At 49.9% G+C, this 21,464-nt stretch overlaps 1 protein-coding gene across 2 annotated transcripts in view; it reads left to right on the forward strand.

Moving 5' to 3' along the window:
- Positions 1-21,464, forward strand: part of actn4 (actinin, alpha 4) — a 92,463-nt gene that overhangs the window by 37,982 nt on the left and 33,017 nt on the right. For both annotated transcript variants that reach the window (XM_056284121.1, XM_056284122.1), the window contains exon 2: positions 19,624-19,738. In XM_056284121.1, coding sequence (XP_056140096.1) covers positions 19,624-19,738 — 115 coding nt within the window. The remainder of the gene's footprint in view (positions 1-19,623; positions 19,739-21,464) is intronic.

Here is a 21,464-nt window from a genome sequence, read left to right on the forward strand (position 1 = left end):
ACTGTGCATTTTCTTTATTTTATGATACCTTGTAGAGCTTTACTTCATTTTGCATAGCCATTGCCTTGCAGCCTGTGTCATAAGGATCATTCTGCAGGTTTTCTGGTTTCCATTGTGTCTAGTTTGTGGTTTCCTGTTTGATTGAAGTCTATGGTAGTCTGCTCAAAACCTATTAAAGACAAAATAGTTGCATACCCCTTATACTGTTGCTGCTTAAATATACCACAAGTCGTTTCTGTTTGAAGGTAATTCAAGTAAAGTAAGCTATTTTCACCTGCTAACTAGAAAACCTCATTTAGGGCATCATTTCAGCTCAGGTAGAACTGAAAATATTAAATATCAGAGAATTTATATAAATAATATCAGAATGAATGCTCACCTGCTCATTTCCAGTCAGATCTTGTCACTTGTACTAGCTAGCGGAAAAACTTCAAAATTCCACTTCAGGTGTTAACAGTGTTGTCAGGCCAGGTAGACAGCACTGGGGTCTGCAAACGGTACCGGAGGGGGAACAAATGGTTAGCAAAGATTGAATCTTTCTTCTAGATAATTATTAACAGCACTTTGCCCCGTAAACATAATCGAAGCCAACTTTTTTTTACTCGGCCAATTATTCCACTCTTCCGAGCCGACCCGTTTGCTGCGCCACCCCCTCTGCTGATCCGGGGAGGGCTGCAGACTACCGCATACCTCCTCTGATACATGTGGAGTCACCAGCCGCCTCTTTTCACCTGACAGTGAGGAGTTTTACCAGGGGGACGTAGCACATGTGAGGATCACGCTAGTCCCCCCTCCCCCGAACAGGCACCCTGACCGACCAGAGGAGGCGCTAGTGCAGCGACCAGGACACATACCCATGTCCGGCTTCCCTCCCACAGACACAGCCAATTGTGTCTGTAGGGACGCCTAAGCCGGAGGTAACACGGGGATTCGAACTGGTGATCCCCGCGTTGGTAGGCAACCGAATAGACCGCCATGCTACCCGGATGCCCGAAACCAACTTTTTTTTAAAGCGATAGACACCTTTTCGTTTGTTGAAAAGGGGGGGGGGGTTCCCATGAACTGCAGTGGAGTTGGTGCCTTAGACTGGAACCCAGCGGAATTTAGAACGATTCCTGCTTTAATTTTAGAATGTGGAATGATTTCCTTTTTGAATTTAGAATGTGGAATGTTTTCCTGGTTTAACTGTAGAATTTAGTGTGTTTTGGGGTTTTAGAAATTTAGAATGCTTTTATATATATATATATATATATATATATATATATATATATATATATATATATATATACAATTGTAAAATGCCGCTGCATTGTGTCACTGATGTCGATAGACCATAGTGTGCCACTACAGTGACTGTAAGATATTAATTTACCCCGTGCTCATAATTGGCAGATGACTGCTAACGTGTAAGGAGAGAGTGGGTCATTTGGCTTGTGAACAGTAACTCTCCAACTGTATAACTTCATTTTTTACCCCGTGATGGCATAATGAAGGGAAAATGTAACTGGGTCATTGGGCTGCCAGATGGAATAGCTGAGGCCTGCTGTAAACCGTAACTCATAACCGGTAACCCAGTCACCTCAGAGTTTCATCTCCATGTGCTACGTTATCACCAGTTTCATTCGCTAATCTCGCCCATTTTGATATAAGTTGGCTCTGTCATTTCCGAGTCACCAGAAGTCACAGAACGAGAATAGCAAGGTGGCAGATCTTCTCGATTTCCTACGTATCGAGTTTCCTTGTTGAGTCTATCATCATGGCGTGGCGTGCGGTCAGAGGGATGTTAGTCTGAAAAGATAAGAGCTCTCTGTGATTCATGTCACTTGTCCACGGGTTAATGTGTGACTCGTGGAGCAGTTGGTTTCATTCATTCCTCTGCCCGACATCGTAGGAGTGGCTCCAAGACTACATTCCAGGAAAAGTAACTGCGACGTCCTCCCAAATCTTACCCCCCGCCTTCAGTTTCCTGTCTGGAGCCTCTGAGGACGGGAAGTAGATTTATTGCCTCCCGATTGGCTGAGAAGAGAAAGAAACGTTTTGAAATGCGAGATGACTGGGAGATAGAGACACACACACAGCTGCTAAGTGGTCAGCCTTTCCATGTGAACTGAATTGAAAGCGTTTTTGCCAAGTCACTAGGTTTTTTTTACACACAGATCCTGCAGTATAGCTGTAGTGAAGACCTGTCTTTATGCCGGCTTTGTGTTGTTAAACTGAACCAAACAAGGGCGGCGTAACGACCGCCCCAGTGTGTGATTTGACATAGCATGCTGGCGTTCCTGAAACAGAGGCGGCGTGGTGTGTAACACAACAGCGTCGGCTGTCCCATCCTACCCGCTGTCCCTTTTTACATACACGTGGATTCGGCTCTGTGACTTCCTCCTCTGCTGGCTTAACACCAGAACAACAATGACCCCCGTTCCGTGTTCATACGTTTTACACAGAACGGCGAAGTGGCTTGATGGCACAAAGTTCCTGCCTTAGAAGGCTGTGTAGAAAGCCCTACTTTGACACTGATTCCCAGCCTATTACCTCCTCTCTCCTCGGTTGATCCTGACACACTCTGTCAAGCTTTATAGTCCATCTCTCTGAAACGGTCCCTCCAGAGGCGGCGGGGCCTCCCCTTTAACGGCATGATGTGTCAAAGTGGAGGAGGGAGGGAGGAGTAAGTGGCAGAGGGAGATGGGGAGAGGAAAAACATAACTGGCGTTCCTGACCTCTCTCTCTAACTCTAAACTCAGTTTGCAAATCTTTTGTTTTGGTTTTTGTTAGAGCTCTGGAGTAGATGAGGTGTCAGGGTGGTGAATTTTGCGCCACAGGGTAATGTAAGCTCTCGAACCTTTAACCAAAACTGTTTATGCATGCTAACATGTCTTTGAAATACTCTTCCTGTGTTGACAGTTTAGTTGACATGATCTGAATTTTCCCCAACGCAGTTGACCCCCCCCCCCGCCGCCCATCCAACCAGGAATGATTTGCCGTGTCCTCGGTTTGACCCAAGGTGCGATTCTGTCTCGTTTTGTCTCATCACTGGTTCTTCCTACTCGTCTTTCTCGCTCTCCATCTCTTCTTCTTTACATCCTGTTGAAGGGTCTGTTCTGGAGAGGAGATCAAAGACTTTGGACTCCTTCCTCCCTTCACCTCATCCCAGAAAGGTCCACGAATGTCTCGTTACCCCCTCCCACCCCCCCCCACCCCCAGTACTCACTGGCCCCTGCACCATTACACTCCATTCTACCCCATTTAACCATGAAGTCATTATCATAGAACAGTTTGTGCAGCTCAGATCTCCATACTTGTGTGTGTGTGTGTGCACGAGGAACTTCAACAATGAACCATAAGCATGCATTGTTCAAAAAACGCTGCGATTCTGGATGGCGGGGACCATGTTTTATCACCACCAGCGAGCCGGTTTACATGTAGGAGGAGTTGGAGCCAGAGGAGGCGCTGCATGAAGCGCATCAGATGCAACATGGCGTTGTATCGCTGGGTTATCTCAGTAGGCGTAGACAAAAGCGGCGGAGGACCATAAGGTGGTTGCTGGGGTCTCTCCTAAGCAAGCGAGGTCAGTGGAACGCCACGTCACCACGCGGCGTTTTCTAATGGGCGTACAAAGAAGAGGTGGGATTCTGCGGCGCTCCGAGTGGATGGTGTGGAGGAGGTGGTTTAGTTGGGTCTGGCTAGAGTCCAATTGAGGAAAAAGACCGTGTGAAACATGCTTTAAAAACCACAACACGCCACCGAAGCCAGAGCGCACACAGCTCTTCTTTGTCAGACCGGCGACTTAATTCTGTACTTCGGGCTGTTCCTCTAGTCCCGTTGTCAAGATCGGGGGCGACATTATTCCCGCCCTTTGGCGCTCCAGGTGGCGTTTGCCCCCCCCCCCCCCAACAGTCTGTGCTGCCAGCGTCACATGGTGCCAGACAGAAAACCTTGTAAGGAAGTGTGATTCTCCTGCCGGCCTCTGTAGACACGGCCCTCTGGGAGCGAGGATGCTCACACATACTTCCTAGGATTAGTATTCCTAAGCCGCAGCTGATTTCCTCGTCGGGGTTTCGTGCCGGACCGGGGAGATGCGGTTCGGGCGGATTAGCGGCGGTGGCGGGAGGGGCAGGACTGATGGAGAAGACAAGTGTGTCATGTGACCGGAGCAAATCGGTGCGAGTCCCTCAACATCGTGTAAGGCGGAAGCGTCTTTGAGCAAGGCACCAGACCCGCCGAGAGTCGCTGTTGGGGGCGAGGACTTGCTCAGAAGTACCGTGGCAACAACGTGTCCACACAACGCCACTGATGCGCAGTCAGCAGGAGCTCTTACCAGCGCACAACTGGGTGACAGGGCCTTGCATCATGTTAAAGTTTAGCGTGGCGTGGCGGTCTAGTCCGTTGCCCACCAACACGAGGATCGCTGGTTCGAATCCCCGTGTTACCTCCGGCTACAGATGCAGTTAGCCGTCTCTGCGAGTGGGGAGCCAGATGTGGGTGTGTGTCCTGGTCCCCGCACTAGCGCCTCCTTTGGTCGGTCGGGGGGGGGGAAGGGGAACTGGGGGGGAATAGCGTGATCCTCCCACGTGCTACGCCCCCCCCTGGTGAAACTCCTCACTGCCAGGTGAAAAGAAGCGGCTAGCGACTCCGCATGTATGGGAGGAGGCATGCGGTGGTCTGCAGCCCTCCCCGGATCAGCAGAGGGGGTGGAGCAGAGACCGGGGCGGCTCGGAAGAGCGGGGTAATTGGACGGGTACAATCGGGGTGGAGAAACGGATTTGTTATACCAGAACAACCTGATGCCAGTCTGGTTTGGTCTGCGAGGAGGAGCAGAACAACGCCGGCTGTTTGAAATGAGCAAGCTTGTGTGTGTGTGTGTGTGTGTTTGTGTGTGAAACCAACAAAACCATTTTAGGGTTGGCCAGATCTGATTACAAAGGGGAGGACAGGTTTAGCGCACACACACAGACACACACACACAGACACGCACACGGAGGTCTGTTGGTGGCGCTGTAACCTGACCCCGGCGTTTAGACCCTCTCGACAACAAAGACAGGAAGGAGGTTAAAATAAATCGACAAATAACCACACGGCTAGTGGCTTTACTCCCCCAGCCCCCTCGGCCCCCGCCTCCGAGCCCTCCGCCCACGCTCCGCCCAGCAGGCAGCAGCTGGTGGGGCTTGCGGGGGGGCAGGTCAGAAGCTGCCGGGTGTAGCGTGGCTCTTCTCTACCAGCCGTTTCCGCTGGGGGGATTCAAAAGCGACACAACTGGACAGGTAGAAGAAGATGTGTCTCAGTGGTGTGGGGGGGGAGACACTGATGGGTGACAGTGGCGTTGGCGGCCTCCTCAGCCTCTCCCATTACCTCCACCTACCACCTCCTACACAGACACACACGCAGCCCACTGCCTCTTCCTGTCCTCTGCTAACCTGTCCATCTACTTCCTGTCTGGGCTGCAGGTCCTACACATAAAGTGACCAGCGGCTACTTCAGATGCCGTGGGGTCGATCCCCGGTCCAGACGAGAGGTGAGCCGGGTACTGGTCTCACTGGGGTGACCGGAACTGGTTTCCAGTGACCTTGTAATGGAGTCAGATGTTAGGGAGCGCCCCCTTCTTCCTCCTCCATCTGTAGATCTCTCCATTCATTTATAAACACACCTCCCCTCTGAGCTCTCCTCTTTCATCTCTGTTTTGTACTCTTCATCAGGATTCACCCGTTTGACAGCCTCATCTCCTCTGTCTGTCTGTCTGTCTCTCACTCTGTCTGTCTGTCTGTCTGTGTCTCTCTCTCTCTCTCTCTGTCTGTCTGTCTGTCTCTCTCTCTCTCTCTCTCTCTCTCTCTCACACTCTGTCTCTCTGTCTGTCTGTCTCTCTCTCTCTCACTCTGTCTGTCTGTCTGTCTGTCTCTCTCTCTCTCTCTCTCACTCTGTCTGTCTGTCTGTCTGTCTGTCTGTCTGTCTGTCTGTCTCTCTCGCTCACTCTGTCTGTTTGTCTGTCTGTCTCTCTTCTCTCTCTGTCTGTCTGTCTGTCTGTCTGTGTCTGTCTGTCTGTCTCTCTTTCTCTCACTGTCTGTCTGTCTCTCTCTCTCTCACTCTGTCTCTCTGTCTGTCTGTCTCTCTCTCTCTCACTCTGTCTGTCTGTCTGTCTGTCTGTCTGTCTCTCTCGCTCACTCTGTCTGTTTGTCTGTCTGTCTCTCTTCTCTCTCTGTCTGTGTCTGTCTGTCTGTCTCTCTTTCTCTCACTGTCTGTCTGTCTGTCTCTCTCTCTTTCTCTCACTGTCTGTCTGTCTGTCTCTCTTTCTCTCACTCTGTCTCCTCTCTCTGTCTATCTGTCTGTCTCTTTCTCTCTCTCACTCTGTCTGTCTGTCTCTCTTCTCTCACTTTCACTCTGTCTGTCTGTCTGTCTGTCTCTCTCTCTCACTCTCTGTCTCTCTCTCTCTCTCTCTCTCTCTCTCTCTCTCTCTCTCTCTCTCTCTCTCTCTCTCTCTCTCTCTCTCACTCTGTCTGTCTGTCTGTCTGTCTCTCTCTCTCTCTCTCACCGTCTGTCTCTCACTCTGTCTGTCTCTCTCTCTCTCACTCTGTCTGTTTGTCTGTCTCTCTTCTCTCTCTGTCTGTCTGTCTGTCTGTCTCTCTCTTTCTCTCACTCTGTCTCTCTTCTCTCTGTGTCTGTCTCTTTCTCTCTCTCACTCTGTCTGTCTCTCTCACTCTGTCTGTCTGTCTCTCTTCTCTCTCTTCTGTCTTTCTCCTTGCTCTCGCTCTCTTGCTCTCTCTCTTCTCCCTCTCGCTCCTCTCTTCCCTCCCTCTTCTCACTTTCTCTGACCTGTCTTCTCGCTCTCTTCTCTCTCTTTCTTCTCTTCCTCCTCTCTCCTCGCTCACTCTCTCGCTCCTCTCCTCGCTCTCTGCCGTTTCTCTCGCTCACTCTCTCTCCCCGTCCCTCTCACTCGCCCTTCACTTTCTGTTCTATTCTTGTGCTCTTTCTCTTCTGTTTCCAGTCCTTTATTGTGCAGACTCCCCTATCACGGCTCTCCGACTGCTCCTCCTCCCCCGGTTCTCCTCCCGGCTTCCTCCGCTCACCCCAGTTCTTAATCCTCCCTTTCCGTTGTTTCTCCTGGTTTCTATATAAAGGCGTGTGTGTCTGCCCCTGATGTTCTCACACCGGACATCACTCACTCTGTGTGTGTGTGTGTGTGTGTGTGTGTGTGTGTGTCTGTGTGTGTCTGTGTGTGTGTGTTACTGCGATCCTAAAAGATTGTCCCTGTTGGAGCTCTTATGCTGATGACCTGTCAGCACACGAAACAAGAGGGAGAGTCCCTCACCGCACACGTGTGTGTGTCTGTGTGTGTGTGTGTGTGTGTGTGTGTGTGTGTGTGTGTGTGTGTGTGTTAATGATCACCTGTCCAGACTTGAGAGGATAATGGGATTAGAGCACCAGGCTCCTCTTCTCTCCTTTCCTCTCCTCGTCTTGCGTTCGTGTGAGGAGGAGAGGTTGAGTATGTGGTGTAGGGGGGGTAACGGGGCACCCATCACGGGTGGGGGCGTTTAGGGAGCAGCGGGGGTGAAAGAGGTTTTAGTGTTGTGGTGTTGTATATTCAGCTGTAGCGGTTTTGTTTACCCCCCCCCCCCTTTTGTACCCGGCCAATTACCCCACTCTTCCGAGCCGTCCCGGTCGCTGCTCCGCCCCCTCTGGCTGCAGACTACCACGTGCCTCCTCCCGTACATGTGGAGTCGCCAGCCGCTTCGTTTCACCTGACAGTGAGGAGTTTCACCGGGGGGACGTAGCGCGTGGGAGGATCCCGCTGTTCCCCGATCGACCAGAGGAGGCGCTAGTGCAGCGACCAGGACACACACCCACATCCGGCTCCCCGCCCGCAGACACGGCCGATTGTGTCTGTAGGGACGCCCGACCAAGCCGGAGGCAACATGGGGATTCGAACCGGCGGTCCCCGTGTTGCTAGGCAACGGAATAGAGCGCTACGCTACCCGGGCACCCCGCAAACAAACGGCAGACTTGAATGATGCTGGAGGATCCTCAAGCTCTGGTTTATCTGTTCAGCATAACTACGAGGCTGCACTGCTAAATCACCTCTAATCTGTGTGTGTCTGTGTGTGTGTCTGTGTGTGTGTGTGTGTGTGTTCGTGTGTGTGTGTGTGTGTGACCTTGGAGGAATGCTTGTTATAAAAAGAGCTGTACAGTCTTTGCAGTTAGCTGTTTATCCTTCCCTTTATGTCTCTGGTGCCCTGAGCGGGGGTAGGGGGGTATTGGGGGGGGGGGGGTGGCATGTTCCAGTCCAGTCTCCAGTGTCGGGCTGCCGGTTCCGGTCGCAGGTGCGCCGCCGGGACGGAGCCGGGTGGTGTAGGACGGCTGGCGGGATCTAGAGTCTCTGCTAAGCAGGACGGCGCTGCGGAGTGGAATGTCGGTCCCGCTCTAGAACAGACCGCGTGGAATGCCGGTGTGGTTTTGGATCGGAGCTCACGGAATGTCTGCGTCTCTCTAGAACGAAGCGCGCACACACACACAGGAGTTGTGGGTCCGATGCTGCCGGAGGTTTTCCCCGAAACCCGGCGGTGCGGTTTCGGAGCCGACCTAGTTTGCAGGAAAATCTGCAGCGCGGCGTCACGTGACTCGGAAGGTTGGCCGGAGACGCGTCGGGAATGCCGAGGGGTCTCGCTCTGCCATCCGCATTCCATGCAGATGAATGGGAGTGTGCGTGCGCCTGTGTAGGTGTGGGTCCACAGCGCCGGGGCGATACTCGGGGCTGGGAAAGTGCAGTTAAAACTGAAATTGCGCCGTCGGCGTTGGAGGCCGGGAACAAAAGCCGACCTGTGTTGTGGAGCGTTTTGGGAACGGGAGGGAACCGGCGGTGTCGCCCGCCACAGCCCCGTTTTAATTGGTGTGTGTGTGTGTGTGTGTGGGTCTAAGAATAGGAAGCCCTGTGTCAGGCCAGCTCACTGGGCTTTATTGACCAGGCCAGCATGGTTTTGGCCCGGCCTGGTCCGGCGCAGCCGGTCCAGTCTCGAGTGGCTCCATGCAGGCTCTCTGAGGTCGGCCCTCCTGCCAGCCGGCCCCCGTATAACTCTCGTAACCCCGACAGTGGAAGTCAGTGAAGGGAGCAAACAGGCTCTGCTTCTTTCGGCGGCGTGCTGATTAGTAGTCGTACTTATGCAAATGAGCGGCTCCACGCCACACCGGCGACAGGCTGGACACTAATTCAGTATTCTTGTTTATCACCTTTCGGTGGTACTCCCGGTCTCTGCTCCACCCCCTCCGCCGATCCGGGGAGGGCTGCAGACTACCACATGCCTCCTCCCATGCATGTGGAGTCGCCCGCCGCTCCTTTTCACCTGACAGGGAGGAGTTTCGCCAGGGGGACGTAGCGCGTGGGAGGATCGCGCTATTCCCCCCCAGCCCCCTCCCCCCCGAACAGGCGCCCCCGACCGACGAGAGGAGGCGCCTGTGGCTTCCCACCCACAGACACAGTCAGTTGTGTCTGTAGGGACGCCCGACCAAGCCGGAGGCCACACGGGGATTTGAACTGGCGAGCCCCATGTTGGTAGGCAATGGGATGGACCTCCACGCCACCCGGACGCCCGGAATTTGGCTATTTCAGTATGCTGATACACAATGTTGTTGTCCAAGTTAATGAGGAAAATCACTTGAGATTTCTCACACGAATGGGGAGTGAAATCTCGTGAGGGGGTAGTATTGATATTATTATTGAGGGGGTAGTATTGATATTATTATTGAGGGGGTATTATTGATATTATTATTGAGAGGGTAGTATTGATATTACTCTTGAAGGGGTAGTATTGATATTATTATTGAGAGCGTAGTATTGATATTATTATTGAGGGGGTAGTATTGATATTATTATTGAGGGGGTAGTATTGATATTATTGAGGGGGTAGTATTGATATTATTATTGAGAGGGTAGTATTGATATTATTATTGAGGGGGTAGTATTGATATTATTATTGAGAGGGTAGTATTGATATTACTCTTGAGAGGGTAGTATTGATAGTATTATTGAGGGGGTAGTATTGATAGTATTATTGAGAGGGTAGTATTGATATTATTATTGAGGGGGTAGTATTGATATTACTCTTGAGAGGCTAGTATTGATATTATTATTGAGAGGGTAGTATTGATATTACTCTTGAGAGGGTAGTATTGATATTATTCTTGAGGGGGTAGTATTGATAGTACTCTTGAGGGGGTAGTATTGATATTATTCTTTAGGGGGTAGTATTGATATTACTCTTTAGAGGGTAGTATTGATATTATTATTGAGGGGGTAGTATTGATATTATTATTGAGGGGGTAGTATTGATATTACTCTTGAGAGGGTAGTATTGATATTATTCTTGAGGGGGTAGTATTGATATTATTCTTGAGGGGGTAGTATTGATATTATTATTGAGGGGGTAGTATTGATATTATTATTGAGGGGGTATTATTGATATTATTATTGAGGGGGTAGTATTGATATTATTGAGGGGGTATTATTGATATTATTATTGAGGGGGTATTATTGATATTACTCTTGAGAGGGTAGTATTGATATTATTATTGAGGGGGTAGTATTGATATTATTATTGAGAGGGTAGTATTGATATTATTATTGAGGGGGTAGTATTGACATTACTCTTGAGGGGGTAGTATTGATATTATTATTGAGGGTAGTATTGATATTATTCTTGAGAGGGTAGTATTGATATTATTCTTGAGAGGGTAGTATTGATATTATTATTGAGGGGGTAGTATTGATATTACTCTTGAGAGGGTAGTATTGATATTATTATTGAGGGGGTAGTATTGATATTATTATTGAGGGGGTAGTATTGATATTATTATTGAGGGGGTAGTATTGATATTATTATTGAGGGGGTAGTATTGATATTATTATTGAGAGGGTAGTATTGATATTATTATTGAGGGGGTAGTATTGATATTATTATTGAGGGTAGTATTGATATTACTCTTGAGAGGGTAGTATTGATATTATTCTTGAGGGGGTAGTATTGATATTATTCTTGAGGGGGTAGTATTGATATTACTCTTGAGAGGGTAGTATTGATATTATTCTTGAGGGGGTAGTATTGATATTATTATTGAGGGGGTAGTATTGATATTATTATTGAGGGGGTAGTATTGATATTACTCTTGAGGGGGTAGTATTGATATTATTATTGAGGGGGTAGTATTGATATTATTATTGAGAGGGTAGTATTGATATTACTCTTGAGAGGGTAGTATTGATATTATTATTGAGAGGGTAGTATTGATATTACTCTTGAGGGGGTAGTATTGATATTACTCTTGAGGGGGTTTGATGTGATGTCATACCCAACAGTTCAGTGTGGCGAGCCACCTTCAGTTGGATTCTTAAATATAGTATTTCTGCATATTTAAGGTGGTATTTTGTGATTATATCTATTGTGTCAAATCCCATCTGACTATTGTGATGGTAGTTTTCCATGTAGTTTACTGGGCACTGGGTGGTGCCCAGTAAAACCAGTCGCCTGCTAGACACTGAGTAACTCTGGGGGGGGGGCAAGGAGGGTACTTTCATCGAGGGCAGCTTGAGTTGTCTCTAGTTTTGTCAGCCTTTCCTCGGTTGCTTCCTCTCTGTTGTGCGTTTGAGATGTGACCGCTGTCCTCGGAGGTTTAGTGAGCAGGTAGGATAAAGCTGTTCTCCTCTATGGGAACCTGCTACCTACCTACCAACCTACCGCCTGACAGGGTGAGCCTACTACCTACCTACCTACCTACCACGCCGTAAGAAGAGGAGGTGGGGGAAAATATGCAGCACTTTCCTCCATGCACGCTACACACCGCCTCAGCACCAGGTTGTGGCCCCCTGGTGTGTGTCCCCAAACGGTGTATCACCGATACACCGTGTGTGATGACACTTTGGCGGTGTTGTCAAGTGAGCAGGTCTCTCTCCTTTCCAGTGTGCTTCTCTGAGCTGAGCAGGGCTGAACCCTACATGTCCCTGCCTGCCCTCCTGGCTGCCTGGCTGGTCGGCTGGCTGGGTGGCTGGCTGGCTGGGTGGCTGGCTGGTTGGTCGGCTGGCTGGTTGGTCGGCTGGCTGGCTGGCTGGGTGGCTGGCTGGTTGGTCGGCTGGCTGGTTGGTCGGCTGGCTGGCTGGCTGGCTGGTTGGTCGCCTGGCTGCCTGGCTGGGTGGCTGGCTGGCTGGTTGGTCGCCTGGCTGCCTGGCTGGGTGGCTGGCTGGCTGGTTGGTCGGCTGGCTGGGTGGCTGGGTGGTTGGTCGGCTGGCTGGCTGGCTGGTTGGTCGGCTGGCTGGGTGGCTGGGTGGTTGGTCGGCTGGCTGGCTGGCTGGCTGGTTGGTCGGCTGGCTGGCTGCCTGGCTGGCTGGCTGGCTGGCTGGCTGGCTGGCTGGCTGGCTGGTTGGTCGGCTGGCTGGCTGGCTGGCTGGCTGGGTGGTTGGTCGGCTGGCTGGCTGGCTGGTTGGCTGGCTGGGTGGGTGGATGTTTAACGAGTTGCCTAACTGGCTGTTTGCCTGGCTGACTAGCTGGCAGGCTGCTTCCGTCTTTCAGCCATAGGAGTACTGTGAGAGAGGCGGTGTGTGTGTGTGTGTGTGTGTGTGTGTGTGTGTGTGTGTGTGTGTGTGTGTGTGTGTGAAAGTCTAACGGATGGTTGTAGGCTATGAAAGACAGTTTTGTGTACTTGCCTGTATAAGCCAGTGGTGCTGTAGACACATAAATTAGGGTGATTAGAGAGCTCTGAGTTTCCGAAGGCTTGATGTGTGTGTGTGTGTGTTTGTTTGTGTGTGTGTGTGTGTGTGTGTGTGTGTTTCACTCGACACGAGTGAGAGATTGATTTGATCTGACTTGGCATATGTGTGATCTCACAACTCGGGCATTGAAAGGATAAGACGGTTGGTTCAGTTTTGCTGAATGAATGAATGGGCTCATTAGTGTTTGGTGTGGAGGATGAAGGGTGTGTGAGCTGGTACACACACACATACACACACACACACACACACACACACACACAAACACACAATAGCCTGACGTGATGGAGATGATGTGAGGCTAATTACCCTGTTCAGACTTACCTTTGCTGATGCAGAAATGTGCACCCTCACCTGCTGCCCCGTCTCACGTGTGTGTGTGTTTGTGTGTGTGTGTTTGTGTGTGTTTGTGTGTGTGTGTGTGTGTTTGTACATGAGACCATCCATATACCCTATGCATGGAGACATCGGGCGGGGCTGTAATTGCTGTGTATTCTTGTCCATGACGTCATCCAGGTGATCTACTATATGAAGCCGTGTGTGTGTGTGTGTGTGTGTGTGTGTGTGTGTGTGTGTGTGTGTGTGTGTGTGTGGTTGTCAGTTCTTGTCTCTTAAGCATTCCTCACCTAGGAGTGGTTAGAATGACGAGGGACGGAGAGCGAGAGGGGATAATGGGGGGGGGGGGTGTGTGTGCAGTTGTCATGTTCATGTCGTTGTGTTTGTACATGTCAGTTGTGTGTACAAGCGTGTCCATGTGTGTGTGTGTTCCTGTCTTAACATGTACGTATTTATCCATGTGTGTGTGTGTGGTCATGATTGTGTTGCAGGGTGTGGGTGTGGGCGGGTGGTAGCTAGGTTGGCTGCGGAGCTCCCCTCCTTTTCAAGGCGGTGATATGAATGTGACCCTTGACCTTTCCGCCCCGAAGGCCCGGTTGTAGTTCAGAGTTGAAAAGCTGCTGCAGGGGGTCAGGCCGAGTCCACTAGAAGTGTACGCGTGACGGTAACGCAACAGCTTCGCCCGTCGGACCCTCGCACTAGAGAGATAGCCGTACATCTCCAGACCTCCTCCTATTCAGACCCGGCGGACTCGAGCCCCGGACACACCGGGGGGTCCTCTGGTCACCAACAGAGACTTGGCCCCAACCTCAACACACGGGGGACAGCTGCATAAAGATATGGGGGCGCCCCCAGTGGCTCACCTGGTGGGGCGGTACCACATGTAAGGCTGAGTCCTTACTGTAGTGGTCTGGGTTCGAATCCGGCCTGGGCCCTTTGCTGCATGTCATCCCTTCTCTCTCCCCTGCCTTTCCCGTCTCTCTCTCTCTACTATCGCCATCTAATAAAGGCGGGAAAGGCCAAAACAGATCTGCCCTGAAGTCGGACTTGCTAAGCTAGGTTCACAGAACTGGTCCTTGGACCTTTTTTGGGGGATAAATGACGGGATGACTTGTTTGACAGGACATTGTCATAGGCCGAATATGTTTCTACCACGTCCGATATGTTAAATATTCTAAAATGGAAACCTAAAGCCCTTCCGAATTTGAATTTTTCAGAAACTCCAAAAACTGGCGTCCTCCTGCAGACGCGGGGGTCCCCCGAGGCGCTTGTGTCACGTCTGGATAGGGAGAAGGCGGCCGAAGCCAGCTTTCCTTCGCCTCGGGCCCGCACAACCGCTTCCAGCTTGTTAAGTCTGTCCTCGACTCAGGTCAGAAATCCCCTCATCCGAGCCCGTCTAATCCGATCTCATCCGAGCTGTGTAGGCAACACAGAAGAGGACGCCGTGCGCCGGCTCAACTGGCAGTGACCCTCCCCTCTCATTCGCACCGGGAATCGAGCCCAGTTCCCTTTTTTAGTTCAGTCGACTGAGGAAAGGGGTTTTCTTTTTTAGTACCGGAGCAGGCCTTGTCGTTTCATCCCCCAGAATGCTCTTATTTATTCATGTGCCACACAGGGAAGTTGAGGGGTCCCACCCCAGCACCGATATCAGATGACTGGACGGAGATGTGATTCGTTGGAGGCAGGAGGAGGCTGCGGCTGACGCATGCCAGGCGATGCTGGACGGTGATGTGGTCGACCAGGGTGCTCGCTCGCTCGCTCGGTTCCTTCAGTTGTTTTTCAAGGAAATTCTTTTGAGATGGAAAAACCTCACTCACACAGAGAGCGAGAGAGGGCGAGCGAGAGGGCGAGCGAGCGAGCGAGAGAGAGAGAGAGGCGGTGGATCTGAGACAGAACGGGATAGTCTTGTGACGGGTGTTTTTTGAGAAAGTTCTTCATTAGTTGGATGACCTTCATTCAGGCGGAGAGGTGGAAAGAGACAGAGGACCTGAACCGCAATGGGATATTCTCCAAAAAATGATGGTGGTGGTCGGCGTCCGCCGTCATTTCCTGCCACCGAGAACGCCGATGGTGCGTTCCGCATTCAGGCGAGGTCCTCCGTGTAGAGTCAATAGGCGTGCGTGAGAGCAGACGTTTGTACGCCACTTTGGCACATGCGGCAGAACCACACCTCGCTCTTCCTGAAGGGCACGAGATGCCCCGCAACACCCAGCATAATAAGAAATCGAGTGAATAGTCCTCGGCTGAGTAGAACCACTTCTGTACCGGTGTCAAAACAGCCTGACGGCTGTTCTGTTTTCCACGAAGCGAGACGATGATGATGTAACCCTGCAGGGTGGGGGTATGTGCGTGTTGTACAGGAGCTCGTGAACGCTACACGTCCCAACCTGTTAGCGTTTGTGTTTTTACACTCTGGCTCTCCTCTTGTCGCCTTCCCCCCTCCTCCTCCTCCTCCTCCTCCCTAGTTTCACAGCTACGACCGTGTGGGAACATGGTTGGCCAGCAGTCATCCCGGTTGATTGGCTGTAGTTGGCCCTTTCTGTAAGCTAACATCTGAGGTAGCGTCACAGACCAAGTAGCTGCCGCCCTCGCTAGCGTGACAGGGTAGTTTGGCTTCGCTAACCTGAGGAGGTGTGATTTAGTCTGTAGAAGTGTTATCGATGGATGGACACGAGTCACGTGACCGTGATCGGTCAGAGATATGGCTGCCGGTCCCGGCGAGCCGGCGCGAAAACGAACGGCCAGAATACAAAAAGCTAACGAAAACTAGTGAACGACCCGCTTCACCACGTACAGAGCAATACATCTCGAATGCTTTTCCAGCGCTTGAGCCACCTCCCAGACCCCCTCCTCTATGCCGGAACTACTTTTTGTCGCCGGACACGGGTGTATTACGGGGCGATGAAGCCTGTTCTCATTTCCGGGGTTGCCCCGTTACCTGAGAAATGTGCCGCGCCGCTACTCGCGCTCTATTTTAACACAGTGGACACGCGGCGTGACCGGTGCGCGGTAATACACCGGCGTTCCTCCGCAACAAAAAGTAGTTCCAAGTACTCCGAGAGGAGAAATGTTTTAGGGTATTGTTTTGTTGTTGGTTATCGTGGGGTTTTTTTTATGTTTTATCGTGGCTTAAGATGTTAGCCGGCCCAGTTTTCTGCTGTTAACGCTTGTGCCCCCTCGCTGGGACGAGCAGCCAGATTTCTGGCCACGGGAGTTGCCGTCCACGCGTCGCCACCGGCGGGTAGCTTGCAGATCTTCTTGTTAGCCGGTATCAACACAGCTCTGAAACTGGGCCTTACCGATTCAGTACAGACTGCATGGCCGACGAGAGCATCGGCAGACAGGTCCGAGGGAACGTTATATCGTGCAGGGTACACCAATGCGCCCCTCCTAATTCCCCCAACATGAACATGCCTGCTAATTAAGCTGATTGTGATGCGCCATCTGCCTCGCTTACCTGCCTTTAAAGTCCTACATGAAGTACGTTTTAAAGCCACGTGTTTTTGTTTTTGGTTATTAACGGGGGGGGGGGGGGGTGTCTCGGTTGATTGGGGTGGCAGTGATGTGTCTGTAGTAACACTGGTCTGCCTGTTGTGGTGCAGAACAAAGCAGACTGGTTCAGCTTCCCGTCACGGCACCGCCAGTTCCTGCGACGGGAGAAGCGGTCGTGGCAAACGAGGGCCGCTCCCGCGGCAGCGGCGGTGTCGGGGCAGCGTGGACGGTTAAAGCCAGGCGGGTCGAACCCGGTTTGTTTGCGCGGTCCTCAATCACGGTTGCAGTCTCGAAGGGTTTTTACACGCCAGCAGCGAAAAACGGGTAGACGACACAAACGCACACGTGCAATTCTCAGACCTCAGTTCAGATGAAAAAACAGCAACCTTTGTGTGTGGGGGGTGGGGTTGGGGTGGGGGTGGGGGGGGGCTCCGGAAGAGCATTGAAAGGAGGGATCCCTCTTACATGACGGAGAGGCGTACAATGGGTGCCAAGTGTGCGAAAGCTTGAGCATTGTCCATCCATCCATCCATCCATCCATCCATCAGTCCCTGCCTGCATACTGTTTGTTAGTGTGAAACACTCCCTCTCTCTCCCCCCCTCTTCAGCGTGGGTTTCTCACCCCCCCCCACCCCCAACCCCCTCCATCCAGGGGAAGGGTTGGAGGGGGGAGATGGTGGTCAGAGAGAGAGGTTGAGGGGGGGGGCTGGCTGAAGGGGTCTATTATCCATGGGGCTCAATGGCTCCTTTGTGCGACGGCCACAGTGGAACGGGGGGGGGGGGAGGGGGAGGGGCAGGGCCACCAGCAGCACCCTGTCATAATGTTTTCCTTCACACACACACACGGGGGGGGTGGGTGGGGGGGGTGGATAAGGTGAGTTGGAGCGGTGGCAGGGTAAAAGTAGGTGAGGCAGACGGGCGTCTTCTTTTTCAAGTCGGCTGATTTATAGATGAGATTTTCTCCTCCATCGTAAAGCAAAAAAAGATCCACGGGAAGGAGAAAAAGGAGAAGAGGTTTTGTTCGGGGGTTTGATTCCCGTATGACGGCTCCTTCATTCGGAGGAGGTCGAGCCTTTTGACGGAAGGGCTCCTGGCGCGACGGCCGAACTGTAAAACTCGTGTCGTTTGCCAGCCGAGGTTTCCCCACGCGAGGGTTCGGCCCGGTGTCCGTTTGGACACGCGGGGCCGTTTAGATGCAGCAGGAAACGATGTGAAGGTCGTGCGCTCGTTTGTGCGAAGGTGGTGCAGCTGCGAGGTGACGGAGATTATAGTCGTCACATGTAACCAGCGTGATGACGGTGTAACCAGCACGCACTTGAAACATGTCCGACTGCTGTTTCACTGATCTGGAACACTGGCGGAAGCATCCTCACATTTTTGGGAGGGGGGACCCCCCCCCCACTTTCCCCCCCCCAATTGTATCCGCCCAATTACCCCACTCTTCCCGAGCCGTCCCGGTCGCTGCTCCGCCCCCTTTGCCGATCCGGGGAGGGCTGCGGACTACCATCTAGACCAGGGGTGTCAAACTCCAGGCCTCGAGGGCCGCAGTGTCTGCAGGTATTCGCTGCAACCGTGCACTTACACCACCCGATTTCGCTAATTAGCTCACCTCCCGGATCAAGGAGGGAAAGGAGCGAGTTTAGTCAGGTGGTGCGGCGCACGGTTGCAGCAAATACCTGCAGACACTGCGGCTCTCGAGGCCTGGCGTTGGACACCCCTGGTCTAGATGGAGGAACCGGCTCTGGATGGACGGACGGGCTTGACTGGCGTCCTAAAGGGGGATTTCGTTAGCCACCGCACATCCGAACTGATACAGCAGCAACATAAGGAGAGGGAGGGAGGGAGGGAGGGAGGGAGGGAGGTGGTGAACCACCGTCACTGGTTGTTTCTTTACTTGACGATGTGATTTATTTATTTTGACATCTTGCACATTCATTTCTAAAGGTCCGTTTAACGGTTAGATAGAGAAACACCCACCGCCGCTTAGGCAGCCCGGCCCGTGGCGTGCCCGAGCTCGTGTCGCCGGGCTCCTTCGTTTCCCAGCAACGTGAGCCCAACCAGAAGCTGAGAGACGCAGGTTCCAACCCAACGTTGGCGTGTGTGTGTCTGCCCGTGTGTGCGCTTTATTTGTGATTTTTGCACCCCGTCAGGGTATCGGATGTTGCTCGGTGTTATTTTGACGGCCCACGGCAATACCAGATTGTGTCCGGTTTCCAGTCTTCTGTGATAAGATGCGGCGCAATGTGTGTTAACCTGCAGTATGGGTCTGGACCACCATCGGTCAGTGGTTCTGGTTCTGGTGGATCCTTACGCAACACACGTCACAATACATGAAGTCGTAACGGTGGGGATGGGTTGAAAACTCTGCTTAGCAAAATGTTACAGAGCAGAAAAGTGCTATAATAATAGAGTTTATTGTTATTATTATCCATTTTATTTATCATATGTTATTATTATTTATTATTGGGATAGGTGGCTTGGATAATGGATGGATAGATGGATTTTTTTAATTATTTATTAATAATTATTATTTACTGATATTCATTTTATTTTTCCAGACAGAACTTCATATGTAGTATTGCCAGTTTGAAGTTGATAAAATCCCAGTAAATTACACAAATATGCTAATAAATGATATTTAGAATGATACTAATACTTTTATACCAAGACATTAATATACCGTACGACGAATATAATTAATATTAATGATATTAAAGAGGATAAGGAGCAGTGGTCCCAGATAAATCAGTGTAATGTGGGAAAAGAGAAACAAGGTTTATGATTATAATTACTTAATTGGGACGCTGTGTTTTTTTTTTAAAACAAACACACCGGTTGTACTTTGGCTTTGTAAGGTGTTTGTGATCATGCAGGAGTCCCCGCTGTTCTTCCTGTAACCTGTGACTTCCTGAGTCGCCGTGGCAACGCTCCAGTCCCACTTCCTGCCAATTGAATTTCTGTGTTGTTCAGGTTTCAAAGCATTTCCTGGTCATGTGATGTGAAGAAAAAATAACCCCGCTAAAGCTCCGTTTGTTTTCTTGTCTCGTGTTTCTGTGCAGACTTTCACGGCGTGGTGCAACTCCCACCTGCGGAAGGCCGGCACGCAGATCGATAACATCGAGGAGGACTTCAGGGATGGCCTCAAGCTCATGCTGCTGTTGGAGGTCATCTCAGGTAACCACCCCCCCCCCTCAACATCCAGGTCAGGACCTCGTAGAGGTATCCTGGACGCACGGAGAGGGGACCGACTGCGTTCTCCCCCGGTGACTTGGGTACCGGCGATGTTTAGAAAGCCGAGTTTTAATTCCTGGTTATTCCACTGTGTGAAGCTTTGGCTGTTTGAAACTTGGCGATTCAGAAATGTGGTCTGATGCTCGTGACCTGCTGGATGGCAGATTCCAGATAGTTGGGTCATAAATGCACAGTGCACGGCGGCTCAGTGGTCACCGCTGTTGCCTCACAGCAAGAAGGTCCTGGGTTCGAACCCCCGGGCCGTCCCAGGCCCTTTCTGCGTGGAGTTTGCGTGGGTTTCCTCCGGGTGCTCCGGTTTCCCCCCCACCATCAAAAAGACATGCATGTTAGGGTTAATACCCCTGCTTGTTCCCCTGAGCAAGGCAATGGAAAGAACTACCGGAGTTGGTTCCGCGGGCGCTGCAGCTGCCAGCTGCTCCCAGCTACACAGCTAGGATGGGTTAAATGCAGAGTAAAAAGACTAATAAAGAGTATTCTGTTCTGTTCTATTATAATATTCTGTTCTAGTATAGTATTCTGTTCTATTATAATATTCTGTTCTATTATAGTATTCTGTTCTATTATAGTATTATGTTCTATTATAATATTCTGTTCTAGTATAGTATTCTGTTCTATTATAGTATTCTGTTCTAGTATAGTATTCTGTTCTAGTATGGTATTCTGTTCTAGTATAGTATTCTGTTCTATTATAATATTCTGTTCTAGTATAGTATTCTGTTCTATTATATTATGTTCTATTATAGTATTCTGTTCTAGTATAGTATTCTGTTCTATTATAATATTCTGTTCTAGTATAGTATTCTGTTCTATTATATTATATTATACTATTCTGTTCTAGTATAGTATTCTGTTCTATTATAATATTCTGTTATATTGTAGTATTCTGTTCTAGTATAGTATTCTGTTCTATTATAATATTCTGTTCTATTATAGTATTATGTTCTGTTATAGTATTCTGTTCTAGTATAGTATTCTGTTCTATTATAATATCTGTTCTAGTATAGTATTCTGTTCTAGTATAGTATTCTGTTCTATTATAATATCTGTTCTAGTATAGTATTCTGTTCTAGTATGGTATTCTGTTCTATTATAATATTCTGTTCTAGTATAGTTTTCTGTTCTAGTATAGTTTTCTGTTCTAGTATGGTATTCTGTTCTAGTATAGTATTATGTTCTAGTATAGTATTCTGTTCTATTATAGCATTCTGTTCTATTATAATATTCTGTTCTAGTATAGTTTTCTGTTCTAGTATGGTATTCTGTTCTAGTATAGTATTCTGTTCTATTATAATATTCTGTTCTATTATAATATTCTGTTCTAGTATAGTTTTCTGTTCTAGTATAGTTTTCTGTTCTAGTATGGTATTCTGTTCTAGTATAGTATTCTGTTCTAGTATAGTATTCTGTTCTATTATAATATTCTGTTCTATTATAGTATTCTGTTCTATCATAATATTCTGTTCTAGTATAGTTTTCTGTTCTAGTATGGTATTCTGTTCTAGTATGGTATTCTGTTCTAGTATGGTATTCTGTTCTAGTATAGTATTCTGTTCTAGTATAGTATTCTGTTCTATTATAGTATTCTGTTCTAGTATAGTATTCTGTTCTAGTATAGTATTCTGTTCTATTATAATAAATGTATATCACT

Source organism: Lampris incognitus, chromosome 7 (assembly GCF_029633865.1).
Source record: "Lampris incognitus isolate fLamInc1 chromosome 7, fLamInc1.hap2, whole genome shotgun sequence".
Classification (NCBI taxonomy): Eukaryota; Metazoa; Chordata; class Actinopteri; order Lampriformes; family Lampridae; genus Lampris; species Lampris incognitus.